We start from the raw sequence: 23,488 nt of genomic DNA, 5'->3' as shown, positions 1-23,488 counted from the left end.
AGGCGGGGCCGCCCGGGGCCGGGGCCGGGGCCGCCGCCTGTGGGGAGGGCCCGGGGAGGGGGAGAGGAAGGAGGCAGCTCTGTGGCGGAGCCCAGGGTGTCCGCCCGCCTGTCACAGCGCCCGGGCCGGCGACTCGCGGAGGAGCCGGTAAAGGCCCGGGGAGGGCGAGGCGGCCGGTGGGGCCGCGGGGAGGCGGGGGAAGGCCGGGAGCCGGCCCCGCCGGCTGCCTCCGTTCGGGGCTGCTACCCCGCCATCGCCGCGCCGGAGGCTTGGGCGAGGACCGGGAGCCGCGGGGTGGGTCTGCCCGCAGCCTCGCCTGGGCTGCGACCGCCCGGCCCGCCGGAGGGAGGGGGGAGTGGGGGACGGCGGGCCCCCTCCCGCAGCTGCGGGTCGCCCGGGGCGGGGCGGGGTGGGGGGGAGCGGCGGCCCCGTTCGGCAGGTGGAGCCGCCGCCTCGCCCCGCTCCCTGTCCAGCCGCCGCCGGGCGGACCGGGGCCGCGGGCAGCCGCAGCCGCGCTCCGGGCTGGGCGGGCCCCGCCGGCCTGTCTGGGGCGGGGGGGGCGGGTAGCGGCGGGCTCCATCCCCGGGCTGTGCCCGGCGGAGGCCGGGTGCGCTCCTCCCCGCCGTCCCCTCCCTTTCTTCCATGTTATGTCGCATTTCCCAGCTTGCCCACCTCTCCCGTTCCCGGCCCCTAGTCCCTTTTTTTAAAAAAAAAAATTAATTTTATTTCTGGAGCCCCCGGCGGGGCCGAGCGGCGGGCGGGCGTGGGCCGGGGCTCGGCGTGGTGAATCAGGCGATGGGGTAAAGCAGGCTCGGCGCCGGGCTGGTGAAAGTGTGCCGGGGAAGCGCGGCGGGGATTTACCTCCCCGGCTTGGGCTGCTCGCAGGCTGCAGCTGGGAGGAAGCCGCCGGGGCGAGCGGAGATGGCGCGGCTGGTGGCCGTTTGCAGAGACGGGGAGGAGGAGTTCCCGTTCGAGAAGAGGCAGATCCCCCTGTACATCGATGACACCCTGACGGTGAGTGCCCAAGCCCCCCGCAGCCCCTGCTCCCCGCGGCGGGCCGGGTGCTGCGGTTCCCGGCGAGGCCTTTTCTCCAGGCAGGCCTGCCAGGCTCCTCCTTTGCTCCTGCGGCCGTAATCTTGGGGACTTTGCAACACTTCGGGTCAACAGCGCTTCGTGTGGCAACTTTTTTATCTGATTCCCGGCTCTAGGAACGCGCAGACCGCCTCGTAAGAAAGTTGGTGCTGTGCTGGAGCTCGCGTGCAACTTGTTTTCCAGGGACGAGCGTGCCCGGCGCCCGAGCCTGCATGCGGAGCAGAGGCGTTTTGCAGGGGATAAGGCAGGGAGCCATGTTAAGGCCAAACCCCAGGGTTACCACGAGGCAGTCATGCTCTTAAAGAGGCAAGAAAAGGCTAAAGCTTGTTTCTGGAAAGCTTTGACCAAAAGTAAGGGTCATCGAGCTGCTAGTGACATGCTGCTGTGTCTACAGTAACAAACCCCGAGAGGGAGGGGGTCTGTTTTGGTGTGGTGTTCTGAACTGAAAAACGGTGTGTGTGTGTGTGTGTGTGTGCCATTTCCAGAAGGTTCAGTGGAAAAATGAACTACATGTAGCTTGGAGGCTCCCTGGTCTCTCTTTTCCTCAGGTGTTTAGAGGAAAGCTCAGGAATTGCGTTGTAGGTGAGCACAGAGCAAACGGAAAAATGTTCTCTAACCAGCTAGTTGTCATTTGGTTTCATTCTTCAGGTGTGAAAATGTTGGGTTCAAAACAAAATTGGGCTTGGACAGCATGATTTGGCATCTTAATTATTCATATTTGACTTCTGTTGCTGTCAGTGGCGTGACAGTAACTGCTCTTGCTTTAAAGGGTGTAAAAATGTGTGATCTAGTATGGGAGAATGCCTCACTTGCATCAGCTACCTTGATGAACTTTGTAATATAATTTCTTCTGTCTTCTAGAACAATCGAGTATCTTCAGACAGTCTCTTAGCCCTCCATCCCACTGTTAAAGATAACGTATCTCAAGCTCATTGGCTTTTGCTACATTTGAAGAAAGGCTCTTTGCTGTATTTTAGTTCTGGTTGTTCTAAATGATGGCGTATTATTAATTTACCAAATACCACCATTGTTTTTTGGCTTTTTACATAGTCTGTCTTCCCTGGTTAGTGGTGCTTATATATTAGGCAGGGTTCCCTCCTTAAGCTGTCCCAAGCGGTATCTAGCTCTCCTGGAGCGCTTGATTACCTGCACTGCGTAGCAGTCGTGTAAGTTTGGGGTTTTTTGATGTCTTGGCCATGCCTTGAAATTTATTTTGTCCCTCCATTCCCCATGTAGTTTTAAGATCTTGGATTTCTTTCTCCTTCTTCCCACCTCCCGGACTCCCGAGTGAAAATTACTTATTAGATTGTGTCGGGTAGAAGACTTGTACTTATTACCTTTGTTGTGTGCAGTAGGTTGAGAGAGAGAAAATTTGGCTATACCGGGTGTCAGGTAGATGACTTCAACTGACCTAAAATTCCATTTGTAGTTTAGTTCCAGAAACTAATGCCAGACCCAAACTTTGTGCAATTGCGCTATGTTGTCGCTGTCCTTTTTACACCAGAGGCAAGTCCTGCTCATGATTGAAGAGGTTCCCATAGCTTTAAATAAGTTTTGTATCCTTCTGGGTGAAAGGCATTTATGCAAGTGCAAGTCATCCTCACCATGAAGGAAATCTTATCTCAGGTCCATAATTATTTTTTTTCCCATTCTGTTAACTGTTGCAAAGTACTCTGATTTCTAGGTGGTTTCTGGAGGCTTTTACTAAGTAAATCTGCAGAAGCAAGTGAATGAACTTGGCTTCCTTGTCTAGGTTGTCTGTAATTTACATTTTAAATTCTTAATGAGAGATATTGCAAGACATGCAGTTGTCTTTGAAACATAATTTTACATCTGCAGCATTAATGTTAAATAACCGTGGTGTTTGTTGACAGCAGCTGGCTTCTATTGACCTCTTTTAAAACTCAAATTTTAAAAATAATGGGGCTACTTCTGTTAGTCAGCTGGAAGACTTAATCTATGTCTTAAATCTAGAAATAGTGAATCACTGATTGCAAATTAGTGAATGAATGGCCTGTAATGCTCTTACACTTGTAACGTTTGCTTTGTAGTAGCATAAGAAGCTGTTTAGGTGCAATGTGATACTGCTCCTCCAAATGAATTGTTCACTACCACACTTTTCTGTTTCTTATGGCTCAACTAGAAATGAAAGGAGGTTTAAATATTTAACCCTTTTCATTTCTTAAGCAGCTTTTATGATTTCTCGAAGGCATTCCATTTGATGTGGTATTACGGGATTTTTTTTTCCTTCCAGTTCAGGGTGTGATGGTGGTTGATGTTTAACCACTTAATAAAATCTCATCAGACACATGAATTAATTTAGTCTTTGATAATTTCACTCTGTTGTACAAAATACCTAAGGGTGTTGTCTGATAGTGGGAGATGAAGGTGAAGGAGGAATAAAAAAATGCGGATTTACCTCTTCCCTCTGTTATGAGCAGATAGAGCTTTTACTTTTGCATGTAGCTCATTGCCCACAGAAATATCAAATGTAGGAAGCCTGTAATTCTGCAGCAAAAGCTTGTGCTGCTGCTTAGTGTGTATAGGTCAGGGGCAAGGGAGGCTGGAAGAGAAAGACATGGGAGATTAGAATTAGCACGGACTGTGGCACTGTTCTGCACACAGATAAGGCAGCTGTGCTAATGCTCCAATTCTAGCACATGTGAGATCAAAATATTGCCTTGCTTTCTGGCCTTGGAGAATAGATGTTTATTTTGGAGCAATGTTGGAGTGCCTGTAAAAGTAAATATATGCGTTCTCTGGAGGTAGTGTCAGCAATTATGAAGGCAGCTGGGAATTCTGTCTTTACTAGACAAGTGAGGGAAGGTGGAGGATGGAAAAAAAAAATCAGACAATTTCGTTTGGCGTTGATTGGTATTAGAGTTATTAACCAAAGTTATTTCGTCTTTCAGATTTTAGAGAGAACTTCCAGTATTCCTATTGATAGTCTGTATTTCTCAGTTTGGACAAAGAAGACTAACTAAGGCAGTTTTTACAAGTTTTTCTAGTTGGTTTAATTTTTCTCCATGGTTGTAAAGTTGGGGTTTTGACTGAAAATTATTTTACTGATTTCTGCCCTCGGCCCCCCCAAGAAATTGCCTTCTTTATTGCAAGAAATATTTAAAAGAAATATTATTACTTACGAGTAATCACATTGTTCTGTAGGCTTAACATTTTACTTTGAGCCTCTTAAGAGTTGCAGCTGCAGTCACACAGAACAAGGTATACCTTGGAGTACCTTCTTGGTTTAATATGGTTTTATATTAGCCTTTGAAGGAGTCCATGATTCTGTCATTAAACAGTTGCAACTGTTTCTTCATAGCTTTATAAATTGATTTAGGTCGTCGGATCAATTTGGATCTTCATGTGTTGAAGTACAATTATTTTAAACTGAAACAGGGTTTCAAGTCATGTAGATAGTGTGATATAAATACTGATGTTGCATTTAGCAACTTTTGATTTCTCTGTAAGGGCTACTTAAGAGCTGCCATTTATAAAATGCCTCTAAACATTATATTACTGACACAGGTACTTTGCTGAAAGAGTCACTCTCTTGAACTGTTACTTTTATCCTTTCCCAAACTTCCAGGAGTTACGTGGAAAGAATGAGAATTTAATGTAATTTCTATCTTAATTCCACAGGAAAGTTAAATAAGCTAACTCTTTTTGTTTGACTTTTTCTCTGAAAGCTATTTTTTTTCACTCTCTTGTATAGATGGTGATGGAGTTTCCTGATAACGTGCTAAACCTTGATGGACATCAGAATAATGGTGCACAGTTAAAGCAGTTCATTCAGGTAAATACAGCTTTCTGGTTTTTAAGAAGGCCACATGTCAGATCTTGCATTCCTTAGGTTTGTGCTTTCTCTTCTCTAAGAGGTTGTCACTCCTGGAATGACTTAAAAGACATGTCAGCACCTATATGCGATTACATATTGGTACCAAAGTACACTGGGTGCATTTGTTTTCTGTATTTCACAGTATCTATATATACACTGTTGACTTGTCAGGAGGCAATTGCTGCGTACCTAGTTAGAATTGAAAACTTGTAAAAACGATAACATCTTATGGTCACTGCCAGTTTATGCATAATGGAAACTACAGTTTCTAAATAGATTTTATTTCTTTTCTTTTCTTTTTTTTTTCTGAAAACTTCTGAACTGCTTTTTCAAGTGGAAGTGTGCATTGCTTAAGATGGAGTTCTTATGATTAGGACCATACCGAGATAGAATTAATGTGCTGCTTTATAGATTATGTGTAGTTGAATAGTGAGAGGTGGGTTTGTGGTACCCCTGAAGCTTTAATAATAGTAAATTACTCTGCTAATGCTCTGGCAAGTAACTGTAGCCCTATAACACCTGTAGCAACTAAAACATTGTGCCACTTGATGTCCAAAGGTACGGGGCAGTTTGCTGCTATGCAGCTTGCTCTTCTTTACTTGTGGGTTGACAGCCACAGTTCAGGCATATGTTGCATATGAAGCATAGCTGTGTTGTGAAAATAGCTCATTCCTGCTGTTGCTGTGACTCGTACTATTAATTACAGGAAAGAGGATTATGGCAGAGTGATATCACTTGTCAGATTATTTAGTGTGCCTGCCTTTAAGAGCACAGACTAAATGTTATCTCATAATAGCTTTACTTTTCATAACATGCATTACATAAAATGAGCTGAAAATATTTTCTCTTTTCAATTGATCTGTTTACACATTCCATGAGATCGATTAGTTTTACTATATTGTGTGGTCTTTTCTTTCTCCAGAAGTTGTGACTTGTCATTTCTGCATTAGGCATGTTTAAGTGGTGTGATATGACAAGAATACAGAAAATATTATTGTGACAAAAAGCTCCCTGTATAGATACAACTATGCTTACAAAGCTGTACTTGTGAGCTTCGTTTTCCCCTGGTTATAGCAATTAATGCACTGACAGGACTGCGCTTTTACAATGTTGGAAAGTGCCAGTAGCGCTGATGTTCTAAGCGTAGATGTGTGTGTTGGTGCGTGAGGAGGGGACTCTGTCTTCTGCATAGCTGTGCTAGTGGCAGTTCAGTGTTGATGAAGTCCACACCGCTAATTTAGCAGTTAGAAGAAATAGAAGGGTATGTGCTTTTTGTGTCTATGCGTGCCTGGATGTGTTTGACAGAGGAACCAGGAGAAGCTCCTAGAATTGTTTATTGATGTAAGAAATATTAGAAGGTGTTCCCTTTAAGGTTCTATTATTAGCACGCATTGAATGTTCAGTACTGAACATTCAGATGTTTCACCCTGAATAGTAATATGTGCTTTTTTTTTTTTTCAGGTATTAGAATTGTAACAGGAAATAGCATTTAACCTTCCAGGAAAAATATTGCTAAATTGTCTTGGTCTGAACAGACCAAGTTTGTTGTAAATGAGATTCCCGTATATGCCAATGAGCATCCAGAAATTTCCTTTCTCTGTGCCAAAGACAAAATGAGTGTGAGGGGAAGATGAAAACTTGCAGAGCTGTATGTGAGGCCCTTTACTAAAACATCTGTGCTGAGGAGGAGGAAACAAAAGGGCTTCCTGATAAGGACAGGGAGGTATGCCATTTGTCTGGGAGCAGCATTTGCTGATTTGAGTGGTAAGAGGAGGGAACAGGAGGAGAAAAACACTAGCTTCCTTCCAGAGGATAGACTTGATGCAGAATTGTTCCTATGATATTAGCAAGTGTGGTTTTGTTCATACAGTAAGTATTTTAAGTGATCTACAATAAGACGGCAACCTGAAACTCTTGAGCACTGAGTACATTTTCCACAGGTGTATTTTGAAAAAGAAATGCTGTTGAAGGCAAAGAAGTCTTGAACAGTTTAAGATGTTGCTTGTTTGGTTGTGTTTTTTTTTTAATTACTTCATTTCTTTCTCTTTTTTTAGAGGCATAGCATGCTTAAACAGCAGGATTTAAATATTGCCATGATGGTGACATCACGTGAAGTTTTGAGTGCGCTTTCTCAGCTGGTCCCCTGTGTTGGCTGTCGTCGTAGTGTGGAACGTCTCTTTTCTCAGCTCGTAGAGTCTGGAAATCCAGCACTTGAGCCCCTAACAGTAGGGCCAAAGGGGGTTCTTTCTGTAACTCGAAGCTGTATGACTGATGCAAAGAAGCTTTATACACTGTTCTATGTGCATGGGTAAGTGTCTTTGAACTGCACAGATTATCCTTACCTGGCAAAAAGGAAAGCTAGCTTCTGTGCATTTGACTTTGCAACTTTCTTGGCGATGCTAAATTGTTGCAAGTTTGAATGCTGTCTTTTACAGTCACGTTAAACCAGTCATTGCCTAAACTGGGGGGAAAAAAATCCCCAAAAGACCTCATCTTTCGTATCATCAGTTGCAATGTCATGATTGCGATTGAAAGCTACCAGTATTAAAATGTCAAGTCATTAATCTGAAAAAGGCATTGTGGGTTTTTTGTGATCTCTCATGAAGAAGAGTGTTTCTTCACCCCATTACTCTGCATGTAAAAAAAAAATTAAATAATAATTAACCTCTCCCTCCCAGAAAATTTCTACTCTTGAGTAGAAAGGTAACACTGAGAAAGCGAAACCTTCTGGGTTTGGCTAGCACAATAAATGGCCTCAGTGCCATTTGTTTCTCGGCTGTCAGCAGACCAAACAGACACTGCTCACCACAATGGGCCTTTGCCTTCCAGTTGGTTTCAGCTTGTTCTTCTTGCTCCAGTTAGCAGGCCAGTGGGAAGTAAGGAAGGGTCAGTGCAGAGCAGGGGATACTGAGATCTGGAGGGTGAGGTAGTGTAACTTGATAACTTGATAAAGTGGTCACAGTGGTTCCCTCTGCTTCTGAAGTAAGTGTTATTGCTCGAGGTCTGTTACGAAGTTACGCAATAGCTTTTTAGATATGGCTTATCTTTTTTTTTTTTCTTAGTAGAATTTGTCTGGAAAATCTGTACTGTGTTTTTCTTTGGTACTGCAGGATTGTACGACATAAGTGAAAATGAGGGACTGGAAGACTATTTTAGGTCTAATGTTCGTTATCATACCTGTTTTTGATGCATGAGCTGAATAAATCCCTTTCAAACTTCTCTGCATAACAATGTTTTCAGAATACTGAGTTACATTTTTTCCATAGGTCCAAACTGAATGATATGATTGATGCAATTCCCAAAAGTAAGAAGAATAAGAGATGTCAATTACACTCCTTGGACACACACAAACCGAAACCTTTGGGGTAAGTTTGTGTTTAATGTGCACAATTCAATCTAAAATGTTCTGAGGATCCAAACTATTGATACTAATTTATATGTAAGCATAGAAACAAATTATTATGCTGTTACCTGTTTGCCAGTGTAGTAATCTCTGAGCTGTTTGGATTTATAGTAGACCCGAATAGTTGTAGGGGTGGAAAAGAGGCAGCCAGGGGTTTTGGGCAGCGTGTGTTGTAGGGCATGCACGAGGTTTTCTCTGTAGGTTTTTGTAAGAAGGTAGTTAACCCTTTGTTGTGCAGTAAGAGTGATAGTCTTACCAGTAGGATGTGTAATACTTTTCCTACTGCCCTTGCTCACACTATTGACTGGACAAAGCTAGTGCCATAAGGTGTTCCAGCCTCCCAACGTAAGATCTGTGCTCCTTCCTCGGTGTGAGTTGTCCCTCTGCTCTGTCAGAGCTCTGTAAGGTAACTGGTGATGCTTTCATAGGAAGTTTAGGGCTACCATATGAAATCCGTTGTTTCTCCAAACTTGCTTGTTAGTACTAGCTGTTCAATTTTAGCCCCTTGTCTTTAGGGTCTTCTACTTGGTGGTGGAGTGTTTTGTTTGGGGGTGTTTATTGTTTAACAATATCCATGTTTAATTTCAAAACTAGCTGCCAAAACACAACTTGGCCATTACAAACCAGTGCTCTCTGTGCTTTTCGTGTCTCGTCTGACGTAACTTGGAATATAGTCTGCTCGGGGCACGGATAGCTTCTGCATTGTGGTATAGACAGCGCTCTGGAAAGACAAACTGGTTTTGGTGCTCTACACCAAAATGATTGATCAGCAATTTTTCCTCACATTGAGGGGAAAGGGTATATGTTAAACAAGTATACATCATTTTGCTTGGGATTATTAAAAATGCCTTGCACGACTGTTAATAAAGGGCTTTATTGTGGTTGGGCTGCAGGGTTAAAACTCTGTAGACTGTATTTTCTCTAAATGTGGTGCCGTGTTTCGAATACACCAGTGAAGAAGATGCATGTGTGCCTCCGTGTCTTGAAATTGAAATGGTTTATTCCAGCTGGTTAACTGAGAAAACACTCCCTGTAAATCTGTTGCAGATTTTGGGTGGTTTTCTTGTTTGTAGGGTGTGTTTTATATTTTGGGGTTTTTAGATGACTAATGAATTAGACTACTATGCTTAGCTGGAGTGTCCAGGACCTTCTTTAGTATAGTTGTGTTCTACTTCTGGTTAAGCATACAACCTGTGAAAGCTTGATCATGGTTTCCAGTTACAGGACATGTATTTTTCTATGCAGACTGGAGTCTCTTTGGGTTGAGATAAGTCCCGGGAGATGGTAGGCTTGTGGAATTTGACACTTGATTTTTACTTGTGCTGCTTGAGGATGGTGGCAGCTAATCATCATCTCCTATTATATTTTTGTTACAGGCCTTTCATATGATTAGTTTAAAGTTTATGTTACATAAGCAAAAGATTGTAAGCGTATAGGGGCATATATTTTTTTAAAATAAAGCAAATTCAAAGCATTATGAAAGTGTTAAACTCTCTGCTTTGTTTTTAGGAAGATTAATCTTTTCTGTGTAAGAACATATATCATGGAATTGCACTTACCATCTTGGCAAGGCAGAACAATTCTGAAACTTGGTGAATAGAGAGGAAAATGCTGCCTTTATTTCCTCAGTTTATGCCGGAATAAATCCCCTTAGTATTTTCAATGCTGGCAGGTTAATAGGGAATATGTGGAAGAGCAGTATTTTAATACACTGCAAGTAAAGCTTTCAGCTTTATCTGATAACATGGCTTGTGGACAATCATTGTAGTTTGGTAAAGAAGCACAGCTTGCTCTCTGCTTGCTCAGTCGATACTGGTTTGTTGTGCTGTGGAACTGATCAGGGTGTATCAGTACTGATACTTCTCCAAATAAATCTGCTGGTCTGAATGGAAGCGAATGCACCAACAGCCTAGACATGGAGGTGTTGGACACAATAGTCTTACAGAACAAATTCTATTTATCAACGTAGAGCTTTCTGCTTCACTTCATTACAAGAAACTTCTTCAGATTAGTTTCATCTGTTAGGCATTTTATACACACAAAAAGGCTTTGAATTGTAATTGTGTGTTTAATTATACAAGTTACGTAACTAGCTAGTGCCACTTGAGAGTTCCTTGATGGCCTTAGTTTCAGTGTGCCTGGTTTATGGCTACTCTGTTCCATTTGGGGCTAAGGAGCATTTTAACCTCTCATAAATGCAAGCCATGTGATCTAGCAAACTAGATAGTAGCATGCATAAATACTCTTGAGGGCTAATTATTAAATAGGAGTGCTTCTTCCCCGGTTTTCCTGCTCTGTTGTATCCATCCATGAGCTTAAACAGAAATGGCCGTTCTGATAAAATGTCGAGTGTAGACAAGGCTGTAAGTAAACATGACTTGCTATTTAAAGTTTGTTCTTTGCTCTGTAAGTGTACTTTTAGCATATCCAAATGTGTGTTGTAAAGTTGGTTGGTTTGGGTTTTTTTAAAACAAATTTTGGAAATTTAATGTAGGGGGTGCTTTATGCTTTCTTATGGTGATAGATGTGTGCAAGTGTGGGGGTTTTGATTTGCTTTTTTCTTTGGGGGTTTGGTTTGGTTTTTTACTAAGTTAGACATTAAATCTGCCAGAAGTATTTAAACTTGTATGTGTTTATGCTAAAGGTAATATTCTGAAAAATTACTACTGGCTTTCAGCTGTAACTTTAAAGAGTCATTATGAATCTGGGTTTATAAACACAGACAGCAAAATTTGTATCTCATGTCTGACTGTAACTTCACTGAAAGTTAAGGCTTAGCCTATAAAGGTTTAAAAGTAAATGAAGGAACATGGTAGCATTTTCATAGCATTTGTTTAGGAAATATATATATATATATGGTATAGGTTTAAAAAATGTTTTTTAATACTATGTGACAGTGGAGGGAGCAGTAGCACACTCAGTACATAGAAATTAAGTGCAAATAAGAAAAACAGTGAAGACAGCAGGAAGGAGGAGAGTAAGTATAGCATCACTTTCTGCTGTGGACCTTTCCAGCAAGCAGTCAGGTAAACGAATGATGCTTTATGTTGTTTCTTTTCTAAACTCCTAACAAGATAATATATAGTCTTTTGTTTCTTATGTTTTGTTTTTTTTTTTTTGCAGGGGTTGTTGGATGGATGTGTGGGAGCTCATGTCCCAGGAATGCAGGGATGAAGTAGTTTTAATTGACTCTAGTTGTCTTTTAGAAACATTAGAAACCTATCTACGAAAACACAGGTATGTTAAAAGAATGAAGGCGCACCTTCGTTTTGAGGAATAGCTGCTGCATTTTTTTTGTGAATTAAAATGTATGTAGACTTCACACTGTGTTTAAAAATGTAGAGGACTCGAGTACCTTGCCAGATGGCATTGTGGCAACTGCTGAGACACAGGCGGTGAAACATTCTTTGTGTTTTACCTGTTGTTTTGGGTCATGGTAGGGGAAACGCGGTATTGAAGTAATAGCTGCCTATCTTAACTTCTTTTGGTTAGGATTACGTTATGATTTACAATTTGATGTATTAAAACTGTGTATATTATTTCACTCTTTCACAAGTAGCTTACTCTGTCTGGAACTATGCCTTCTTTTTAGGCCTGTGGGGTGTATATGCAATTTTCAAATAATGTGAGCTAAACTAATAGAAGCAGATTGTAGGCCTGGTGTTGCTTGTAAATCACTGTTTTAAAACAGTTGTTTATGACTTAGTAGTGCTAGTGCTGTTGGGTCTCTCTTGCAGGGGAAAAAAAAAAAGGCTACTAATTTATTGTTGCACATGTACGGTAGCTACCATACTGATTTGAAAGTTTTAATTTCCAGTAGTCTGAAGGTTCTGATACAAGCTGTGGGGGCACAGACGGTTGTGGGTGGTGGTGGTGGTGTGGAAAAAACACTTTGGAAACAAAACAACTTTAATCTCCTGTGACATTAAACATGGCGTTGGCAGTGTTCCTGATGCTAACCTGCAATAATATTACTGTTTTCTTTCCTTTCACTACAGAAACTAGCCAGTTATCATAGTTCTGTCAAACATCAAAATATGTTTGACTTAGTGTTGTCAAGTGACTGGACAAACTAGGAAAGGGAAAAACCCCATCCAGAGATGGCGTGAAGAGCCAGCTTTTCAAGCTGAAAGCTGAAATGTGAGCAGCTTGTCTGACTTGCATTTTTAGAATAATACAGCAAGAGGTTTTGTAGCTCCTCGAAGATTACTCCTCTTATAAAACAGAATGAGCTTAATTTTGGTTTAATATATATATATAGATTATAATTATAACAGACTTCATAATTATACGGTTCTCATTGGTTATCTGAGCTAGCACATGTTTAAATTGAGTATGTTGTGTTATAAGAAAACCTTGTTTGGCTATCTGTGCAGTAATCTAATAATTCAAAATGTGTTTAAAGGTGCTTGTAGTGGAAACATTGCTCTTATACAGCAGGCAACGGAGGAAGCTTTTTTTCTTATTGCTTATCACTCGTTTGAGTGTACCTTTAAATAATTGGTATAAAGTAACTCGGAGTGTGTTACTTGAGAGGAATTTTGTCCTGGCTTGTACTAATGATTTGGTTTGTTTGCTATTAGACTTCTGATCTTTGAACAAATGTGGAATTGCATCTCTGTATAGGAATTCCTTCATATTAACAATTAGCCTGACTTATGCCTTGGAGCATGAAAGTTGATATCCAGACTGGTAATATATGATAGGTAGTATAATACATACAGTAAACTTACGTGGCTTACAGCCAAAGTCTTACTATTTTGCCTTTTGAAGTAACATAAACCTTATGTGACCTAGTTTAAATATAGCATGTGCTATTAAATAGCTCAGTATATTACAACTTAGACTAAGTGGGTGTACATTTCTGCTTGAATAAGAATTCAGTTCTGTTATGTTCTGTTTTAACACAGGTTTTGCACTGACTGCAAAAATAAAGTACTTCGGGCATACAATATTCTTATCGGTGAGCTAGACTGCAGCAAAGAAAAGGGCTACTGCGCCGCGCTTTACGAGGGTTTGCGATGTTGTCCCCATGAACGTCATATACATGTATGCTGTGAAACAGATTTCATCGCACACCTATTGGGTCGAGCTGAACCAGAGTTCGCAGGAGGGTATGAGTATGTAATTTGCTAGAGTGGGCTATCTAGCGCTTTGCTTCTTTATTTTATTGTTGAATGTATTTTGCAAATGATTTTTGCCTCCTTGCTGGATAATAAACTTCTGAATGTCAATATTCATGTCGAAGTAGACTTTCAAGATAGTGCTTCAAAGTAGTGAAGATTTCTCAGTGTGCTTTTGACTTTAAGGTGCATTTAACTCTGAAGGCAAGACTGAAAGAAATCGCCAAATGCCTTCTAGTTTATTTGTTCACTCCCTAGGCTGCCTGCTTTTCCATTGAGATGTTCAAAATATGCGAAATAGAAAGAGAACCTTGGTTGACACTTTTACCAAATGCCAAGTATTCAATTTAGTTTTCTAGTCGCCATTTGTATATTATAGTAATTCCTGAACCCAGCATCTTAAAATCTTCCAATGAAAAATACAATTCTGACCTCAATATCTGTAAAGCTCAACCATACTGTTTCATTAGGAGGGTAAATCCTTTTATAATGATTTTTCCTTAGTAGATGATAGATGCAGATTAATACTGAAATATTTTGACTTTGTACGGTAAGTAATGTATAACCTTCTGTGTGTCTTTATTCAGTTTCAGTTAACTGATGCATAAATGTCTAGGAAAATGGAATATTTGCTAGAAACCAAATACAAATTTTAGGAAACAAAAGACTGGCTGCGTCTCTTTGGCTTTAAAACTCTGCTGATCCCTCCTAGTAGGAGCAGGCAGAGGCTGATGGGGTTACACCTTCAGCAGTCACAGGTGGGAAGGCATAGCGCAGCTTAACAGCGCTGTGCACGTATTAATCTGTCAGGAATGTACTGGTGGTTTTGACCTGGTCCTTTCTATTTTGCATCTGCATGCAGCACAGCAGAACTCTATTTAAAAAGCTGTTCATGCAAACATATCTTCAGTTGTACATAAAGTACGTCATTGAACTGCTTTGATCTCTTGGTAGACTTCCAGCTACTTTAACAATACTATACTTTGGTTCAACTCTTCCTTTAGACGAAGAGAAAGGCATGCTAAGACAATAGACATAGCCCAAGAAGAAGTTTTGACCTGCCTGGGTATTCATCTTTATGAAAGATTACACCGAATCTGGCAGAAATTGCGTGCTGAGGAACAGACGTGGCAGATGCTTTTTTACCTAGGTGTTGATGCTTTACGCAAAAGCTTTGAGGTAAAATTCAATTTTTTGTATTTGAATTGCTGTAGTAACTGTGTACGTTTTCACTAAAATAATTTTTCCTGCTTTCTACTAACGTTGGGCTGGAAGGAGCTTCAGGGGTGTTGGATTCAATCCCTTGTTCACTGCGGGGCAACAGTTGTGTAATGTCCATGCATAGCACAACTGGGTTGCGCTCTGATGTAAAGTCTGCTGGAACATAAAAGATTGAGGCTGGCAAATTTATCTTCCAAGCTACGTGATATAGTACGCTGGATCTTCTATGTTTTTAATTCACAGTGAAGGTATTCCTACCTGATAGCGTTTCATGTAGCTCTGGCTACAGTAGTTTTTATTTGGCTTATTAGTAAAAACGAAGGATGTGCTTTTGAATTACAAACACAACTGCTAACTCTTGGATTCAGTGAGTTCCATGTGCACTCTAATGCCATGGGATTTTGAACTTCAGGTAGAACTCTGCAGTTCCTTTAACGTATGTCAATAGTATACTTGCCCTTTGGTATGACAGATATTTTTGGCTATGTTTATCTTCTGTTCATAATGACTGTTCTCTCTTAAAAGCTTCTGAAACATCAGAGGAGGAGGAAGAAAATCAGTTTGGGAAAGATCTTAGTGGAACCCTAATCTAGTTAGTTCTTGGGAGTTTTTACATGTAACTTCTTTTGAGAGACAATGCTGTAGAAGTGGCATTGGACTGGGTACACTGTGGCATTTTTGTCAGGTTTTGTCTTGGTTGGTTTTTTAATCTAGTAAAGCATGGTGTTGGAAATTCATTGACACTGTGAAACTTGGGTAATTGTACTGGTGTGTAAGGTTGGCTATGAACTGGAAATACGGAACTGACGTGTCTTTATATGGGGTCCTTTTCTAAGGTGAGTGGGGAATGATGTCTCATTCTGGCTGAAGGAGTTCCCGGAGTGATCTGGGAGGGGGGAAAAAAAAAAAAAAAGAGAGAAACACCTGTGAATTTAAATTTATCTCTGCAGGAGCACTGATCCAGAATAGTTTACTAGTTCAACTATATTCTTGCAACTTAATATGTAGGTGTGCCATTATGGTACATGTTCTAAATTTAATATTAAGGGACATATTTAGATACATGCTATATTCTGAGATATGTCTACGCTTCAAAATTGGACTGCCTAGAAAAATCAGTTAGGCTTCTCGCTGATTATTCTAGACAAAGAGCTGCAGGAATTCTGTAGCAGTAGTTCTGATGTAGTTTTTTTGTGCTGCTGTGTTAAATAACCAGAGTATCCACTGTGTAAAACAGATCCAAAAACGTGTTCAGGTCCACAGCCTTTCACTGAAAATTGCAACTCTGGGCCACAAATTAAGTGCAGTGCTCCCCCATACATGTATCTTCTCCAGCAATCTAAATTTAGTGACTAAACCTGGATAGACATTTTTCTTCTATAGTCAATAGTTGTGTTGCTGTGACTTTATGATAAAAAGTACTTACCAGCTATTTACCACCTCCTTTTTTTAATAAATGTAAAAACCTGAGTTGTGTTAATACCTATAAATAGATCTAACCTCTTACAAACAGATGGCTGTGGAAAAAGTGCAGGGTATTAGTCGATTGGAACAGCTCTGTGAAGAATTTTCAGAAGAAGAAAGAGTCCGAGAGCTTAAACAAGAAAAGAAGCGCCAAAAACGAAAGAACAGACGGAAAAATAAGTGCGTGTGTGAGATCCCTACTCCTTTGCAAGCAACAGAAGAGAAGGAAATAAATCAAGCAAAGGTAAACATTGATAGCTGTGGCTTTTTGCAGGTGTGAAGTAACTAGATCTCTGATTTGGTGCTTCAGTCATCAGCTCACTGCTGCATGTGAGAATTCTTGAGAGGTTTGGGGTTTTTCTGCCGTACTTCAGTTCTGGGAACTAGTTTTTGATCGCTAGTGGAATTTAATACTTTAACAGATTAGTATAGTCTTTTTGTAAAGTAGTTGCCTGGAACTCCTTAGCTTTTGGGGGTTTGGGTTTGGTGGGTGGTTTTGTTTTGTTTTGTTTTTTTTTAAGTAAAACCTCCTAAATCTATGGGTCAGGTTATGCTAGAACACTTTCCAACTATCCTTTTGTAAAGATCACTTAGAATATGGGAATTCAAATGCTAGTTGCAGACAATTACCACTGAATTTTTGGGGAACGGAAAGCTTTAATTGAGTAAGTGCAATTATTATTCTGGATCTCTTGGCTGAACTTAACAGGCTAACTATAGGTCATATTATTCTGGGGAAAGCAGTTGGTTTGGCGTTTTTCTTTTTTGGTTGTCTTGTGCTTCTGAAGAAGCACAAGCAGTGCTGTGGCTGTTGTCAGTCATTGTCAGCTGTTTTTTCTTAGTGAAAGAGTATCCCTTATAAAGTTGCCGACAGAGCTACTTTCAGTACTTGCAAGTACTTTTTTTTGCTTTGTTTTAAGGAAAACTCAAACTTCACGGAAAGTAGTTGCAAAGCCTGTGGTAGCACCGAAGAAGCCAACAATTGTGTAGAAGTAATTGTTACTAATGAAAGCACTTCTTGCACCTGTCCTAGCAGTGGTACCCTATTAGGTTCACCTAAAATTAAGAAAGGTATGTCAAATGTTGTTTATTTTTCATTTTTAAAAGCATTTACTGTTTATGGAGTAAACAGTGCTCAGCTATTTTTAAAAATTACTTTTTTTTTTAAGAATTCTTTCTTGTTAGAGGCCTAACTGAAAGAATCTGCAACGGCTGCTGTAGATGACTGTAACTTTTTGCTTCCTCTCAGGTTTATCTCCGCATTGTAATGGTAGCGATTGCGGCTATTCATCTAGCATGGAGGGCAGTGAAACAGGATCTCGAGAGGGATCAGATGTGGCCTGCACTGAAGGCATTTGCAACCATGATGAAAATGGTAGGTTTGGTCAGAACAGAATATCGGGTTAGTATCAGCAAAACTTAAGTGGCTGAGAAGAAAATCTCTTGTCTTTTGCAGGAGATGATTCATGTGTCCATCGCTGTGATGACAAAGAGGAGGATGGAGATAGCTGTGTGGAATGTTGGGCTAATTCAGAAGAGAGTACCACAAAAGGCAAAAACAAAAAGAAGAAAAAGAAAAGTAAAACTTTGAAGTGTGAGAATGAGCATGTAAGGAACATAGCTATTTCAGAATGCTTATTTTAAAGTTGTTAACAAAAGTGTTGCGAATTTCGATTGTGATTAACTCTGTAAATGGGGTAACAAGGCTCTTGGGTTACCTCTCCATCCAGGTTTTGAAAGGGAGGCCCTTCCTAGAACAGGCTGTGGCAGAAGGAGTCTCTTTTCTCCTGTGTTCCTAAGCATGTGCACTTTTGCACACTCAGTGAATTAACGTATTGTTCCCCCCTCCTCCCAGGCACACATTTTAAAAATACATACCCTTGCTCTCTTTGTGACCTTCCTTCCTTTCCTCTTTCCGTCTGCTTCCATCTGAAACTCGAATGTTTCGGATTTAACACTGCTAGTAGTTCATTACAGGCTGTTTTCAATTTGTAGATTCAGAAACTGGGAAGCTGTATGGCAGATCCAGGTAACAGAGAGACCTCAGGAAATATCACGCACACAGAATGTCATCGCGACAAGACCAAAGACACACACGCTGAAAGCTGCTGTAGCTCAGAAAAAAGTGGGCAGCAGTTGCCTTGGTTTGAGCATATGAAAAATGTGTCACAGTTTGCAGAACCTACAGAAATGTCACTTGTTCCTGATAGTGGAAAAGGTGCCAAGAGCTTAGTGGAACTCCTTGTAAGTAACCGCTTGCTTTGAATTTTAGGTTGTAGCATACTGCTTTAAGTCCTCGGGGCTGAGGATGGGGTTTAGAACTCAAATCCCGCTGAAGAACTGTTACAAGGGAGAACACAACGGAACTTGAGATTCATTGCTTACACTCCTAGGGTTTAGTTTGTTTGCTTTTGCGTGTTCTCTGTAAAGTGTGTAACTCGGATGCTTTGCAGAGGAGGGGAGATTGCCCGTCACTGGAATGCAAGTGACAGAACTTGTGTTATAAGTATTCATTACCAAGGATTGCATTATTCCATAAAACGAAGCATGTGCTATTGCTGCCTTCATGCCTCAAATATTAACTCCCACTACGGGCTCCTTGGACAGCTTTCTTCTCTCTCCCTTCCCTTCTCCTTCCCCTTGCTTTACATCCTTTTCCTTATTTTTTGTTTTTAAAAAGAATAATATTTATATGTAATAACATATAATAAAAGCCATCCTCTTTCAATGGAAATGCGCTAAGAATCTGAGGCTTATTCTGGTAGCTTTCAGGACTGTATAGGCTGCCTTTTACCCAAAAAATAGTGGAGCACCTATCTGTGAATCGGGTGACTGCATTAGCCAGCTACCGCGTGCGGTGTCGTGCCGTGAAGGCTACAGCCTTCTTCAGATACCTGTAGGCAGTGCGTACCGTTGCAGGAGAGGTGTGCGGCACGGGGGGGGCCATGCTCGAGTTCTTAAATGCCTGTTTCCATTTGTAGGATGAGTCTGAATGCACTTCTGATGAGGAAATCTTTATCTCACAAGATGAAATACAGTCCTTTATGGCAAACAACAAGTCTTTTTACAGCAATAGAGAACAATACCGACAGCACCTGAAGGAGAAATTTAATAAATACTGCCGCTTAAATGATCACAAGGGGCCCATTTGTAACAGCTGGTTGACAACGGCTGGAGCGAACTAAATACAATAAAATAGCTCTGTCTTTCACTGAAATTCTCAAGATGACTACTGCGCCTTCTCTTTCAAAAACTTAATTTAGTGACTTATGGCAAAATTTTATCTTAAATTAATGTGATTCTTTTTTTTTTTTCTTGTTTTTTGGGGAGGCTGGTGGAGGTGATTTCATTAATTTTGTTCTTTCTTCAGGCTTGTATCTTTAGTTGAGTAGCTGTGCAAGCCTCTCTTATAATTTAAGCCATCTCTTTTCATTAAATGTTTCTCTTACTGTGAGACTTAAAAAAAGCAAACTAGTGGCAAAGTAATGTTGTACCTATAATTCTGTACAGAATGACAATGAGCTGAATATAAGATTTTACAAAGTAGACATCCATTTGCAAAATGTTTTGGATGTAATATGTTAAAGCGCAATGTGCAAAATTTAAATAAAGAATATTTATTAATATGCATAGTAAAAGTTGGTGTACGTGTTTCTACTTCTCCTTCCCAGCAGTCTGAATTCTTGTTGTGCAGATGGGCGGCTGTCGCTTCAGCCTGCGTGGCTTCGCGGAGGTGGGTGTCAGGTGAGTCAGCTTGGCCTGGGAAGAGCACAGGTCCTTCAGCGGCACTCGTGGCAGCCAGCCTGCCGGGCTGTGTGGGTCCCCGTTCCATGTGCTTTAGAGATCTTCGAGCTACCGCCAAGCAAGCGGGGTCCATGGCAGCTCAGTCGTGTCCGTGTGGTGCTGCACCCAACCTGGCTGGCGCCATGTGGCATCGAGTGCCTTTTCTGCTTCCAGGCTCGCGGACAATATATCGGCGTGGTGCGGAGCTGGCTGAGGGGTCTCCAGCAGCCTTGTGCTGTGCGGGTGCGCTCTGTAACTCTTGACATGGCTGCTGTGCCCAAGGGCAGCATACTTGGTTTGATGATGGTTCTGAGTTTGGAGTGTGCAGCCTGTACCATTTTTGGGGCTTAATTTAGTTTTTCATCAAGACAATTACTGATGCCGGTGAGTTAGGAGACTACTGCGCTCGTTTTCCTTCTCCCCTGACAACGCAGACTCGAAGCTGCTGCCTGAGCCCGTCAGAATGTAATCGAACAAAAAGCAGCTTTTCACCACACCTTGACATTTTCTTAATGGAATAACAAGCTCTGTTGTGAAGACTGAACAGGAGTGCTTTTGCATAAATATCCGTTCAACCATGTCTTGTTCTACTGAATACGGTCTCTAATGTCACGGCCTCTTTGTAAGAGGGTGATCTGACAAGCGGCGAAGATGCAGGGTGTGGGAGATTAAGAAAAAAGCAGTTTAATACCTGGTGCTAAATCAACAAGATGAGGCAGTGGTACGGTTCTGCACAGTGAACATCCAAGTTCAGCTGACATGAGGTGAATTCTGTGGCACCCGCACCTGGGAGCGGCTATATATCTGTGTTTATCTAGAGATGATGGCTATGTGTTGTACAAGTGCAGTTGAAAAAATGTAGGAATTAAAACTTATGTCTGAAGTTGAAATCAAGATACAAGCATATTCATAATGAAACAAAAACCCCCAGGTAGCCTTCATACTGAAAGGAGATCATGCTCTGCTAATGCACATCCCTCTTGGTGATTTGGTAGCCACTTTGCAAAATCAGATGTGAAAATACGTTCTTGAATAAGCTTTACCTTCGTAATTTTTTCCAAGTTAGATAAATAGTCCAGTTGGGTAATGGTTAAAATATATTCACAGATTATTTCACTTAATTACAAAACAAAACTATAAAGGTATGAATGCTTTTTTTTAATATGATGATTATGGTGGCAGCTGTCACTAAAAAGAAAATTCTGGTTTTGGTGGGGGGGTATAAGGAGAATTACAGAATATAACTTCTAACATCCTCATTTTCTGTGCTGTGCTCCCTTAGTCTTTCTGAGAAAGAAACAAACCTGTTTTCTTGGCTTTGCTTCATGCCTCAGCCACGTTATAAAGCGGCACTGTGCCTGGCGATGCTTAATTTGCCCAGGGTTCTCACAAAGAACCCGAGAATTAATTCATGGAGAGTGACAGCAAACACGTACGGATGCTTTTCCTAGTCCTGATTTGAACTCTGAAATTCGCCTTCGTGAAAGCCACCCTTCAGCTTCCTCCAAGGCCACAAGGACCTGGCCTTTGCGATGGCAAAAGGCTGCTTCTGCAAACGGGAGGAGTTTCATCTTGAACGCGAGGAAGGGGAGTCCTTGTTGTGGCGGTTCTCTTTAATCAAATACTCTGCTCGCCAGCTACAGGAAAAACGCAGTGAAGTTCAAAGAGCGGGGCTGCTGGCCGTGCTGCTCGTACATCGCGAGGAGCTGGCTCCAAGGGGTGTCTGCCCTTGGGAATTGGTGCAACCCCAGTTTTCAAGTGGAGTGTTCGTCGTTCTGTGCTTCACCGCAGCTGGAATGATGGGGATCGCTTTGTTCTCAACGTGGTGGGATTGCAGCCTGCTCGGGGTCGCAGCTTGGAGGAAAGTGGCCAGCTCCAGAGCCCCTTCGGCACGTGGCCAGCTTGGGTGCTGTGTGCAGTGGGTGCTGCGTGTCGGGGGGCAGCATGCCCAAGTCTCCCCACGGATTTATTATGGCCAAGGGGCCCTTTTCACTGCAACAGCTCCTGCATCCCACCGCCCGGGCAGGAGCCCTGTGCTGTCCCCAGGCCTTGCACCAAGCTGAGTTCAGACGCCTCCTGGAAAAACCTCCTGCACCCCTTGCCCTGTCGAGTGAAGTACACCAGTGCTGCTTCATTTTTTACGCATCCTAAAGAACCTGAATACCTGTGTAGCTTTTTCCTTCTAGTGTGGTGTTTTTTGGGGGGTTTTTTTTGGTGGCTTTTTTTTTAATTTATTTTTTAAAAAACTTTCAGTGACAGGCTGTGCAATCAGCTCTAGGGGTGGTACTTAGCAATCAGACTTTATATAATAAAGTTCCCCATTGTTGTGTGGCAGTTGAAAGTAGGTTTAAATTAAGCTGCCCAGCAATGCATGGCTGGCGGGAGGAAGAACCTTCCAAACCAGTTTTCCCAGTAAGTTCTTGCAGCAAGCCATTGGCCCCAGCAGAGGATAGACCTCAGAGGAACGCGGTTCTACTCCAGGTCTGACCAACTTCAGAGCAAACGGGCAAGTCCCTTAAATTCCCCCCAGTTAAACTGGGCAGCTGGTTGTCCCAGCATGGTGAGGGTGGCAGCTGGACATACACATGGAAACATTGGGCTTGAAGCTGCAGACTCCAGCTGAGGACTGGAAGCGCGTTGCATTCTCCTCTCCCACTTATGCTCATTTTCTAGATGAGAGGCAGGGATTCCATGGATGGACCACCCGGTGGATGAGGAATTAGCTGGGTGGTTGCACTCAGTTGCGGTCAATGGCTGGGTGTCCAAGTGGAGACTGGTGACCAGTGGCATTCCTCAGGGGTCCGTACTGGGACTGGCACTGTTCAACATCCTCGTTGGCAACAGGGACAGCGGGATGGAGGTCACCCTCAGCAAGCTTGCCGATGACACCGAGCTGTGTGGTGTGGTTGATGTGCTGGAGGGACAGGATGCCCTCTGGAGAGACCCTGACAGGCTGCGCAAACCGCACGAGATTCACCAAGGCCGAGCGTAAGGTCCTGCACCTGGCTCAGGGCAGCCCCCAGTACCAGTGCTGGCTGGGCGGAGAGTGGGTTGGGAGCGGGACTGGGAGGGACTGGGGGACAAAAAGCTCTCCGTGGCCCGACAGTGCACTCACAGCTCAGAAAGCAGCCACCGGCAGCGTGGCCAGCTGGTCGAGGGAGGGGATTCTGCCCCTCTGCTCCGCTCCGGTGAGACCCCCCCAGCTGAAAGGGGCGATTCAGATCAGACATTAGGGAAAATTCTGTACCGCGAGGGCGGCGAGGCGCCGGGCCAGGCCGCCCAGAGCGGCGGTGGGTGCCGGTCCCTGGCAGGGCTCAGGGCCGGGTGGACGGGGCTGGGAGCCACCCGGGCTGGCGGGAGGTGGCCCTGTCCCCGCGGGGGGGACACTGGATGACCTTTAAGGTCCCTCCCGCCGCGGTGCCTCACCCTTCTCGCAGGGGCCATCTCGGGCAGGAAGCCCCCAGCCCCAGCGCCGCCCCCGCCGCCGGCTGAGCCCTCGCACGCTCGGTGCACGCCAGGCGGGGGGGCGCGGCCTGACACGCCGGGGGCGTGGTCGGGGGGCGT

General features: G+C 42.9%; 1 protein-coding gene across 2 annotated transcripts; it reads left to right on the top strand.

The window, feature by feature from the left end:
* The first annotated feature begins 14 nt into the window (after positions 1–14).
* GGNBP2 (gametogenetin binding protein 2) lies at positions 15–19,779 on the top strand. 2 transcript variants are annotated; one of them, XM_056335965.1, is made up of 14 exons: positions 15–147; positions 886–1,014; positions 4,808–4,888; positions 6,985–7,238; positions 8,197–8,295; positions 11,457–11,570; positions 13,244–13,447; positions 14,461–14,635; positions 16,191–16,385; positions 17,062–17,212; positions 17,391–17,516; positions 17,598–17,749; positions 18,137–18,385; positions 19,123–19,779. In XM_056335965.1, the coding sequence occupies exons 2-14, from the start codon at positions 922–924 to the stop codon at positions 19,324–19,326; spliced, it is 2,097 nt and encodes a 698-aa protein (XP_056191940.1). In that variant the 5' UTR covers positions 15–147; positions 886–921; the 3' UTR covers positions 19,327–19,779. The 2 variants fall into 2 exon arrangements, with proteins under 2 accessions (XP_056191940.1, XP_056191849.1); XM_056335874.1 differs by having other exon boundaries at positions 13,244–13,453.
* The last annotated feature ends 3,709 nt before the right edge of the window (positions 19,780–23,488 follow it).

Source organism: Falco biarmicus, chromosome 1 (assembly GCF_023638135.1).
Source record: "Falco biarmicus isolate bFalBia1 chromosome 1, bFalBia1.pri, whole genome shotgun sequence".
In the NCBI taxonomy this organism is placed as follows: domain Eukaryota; kingdom Metazoa; phylum Chordata; class Aves; order Falconiformes; family Falconidae; genus Falco; species Falco biarmicus.
This window is presented reverse-complemented; position numbering and strand designations above follow the sequence as displayed.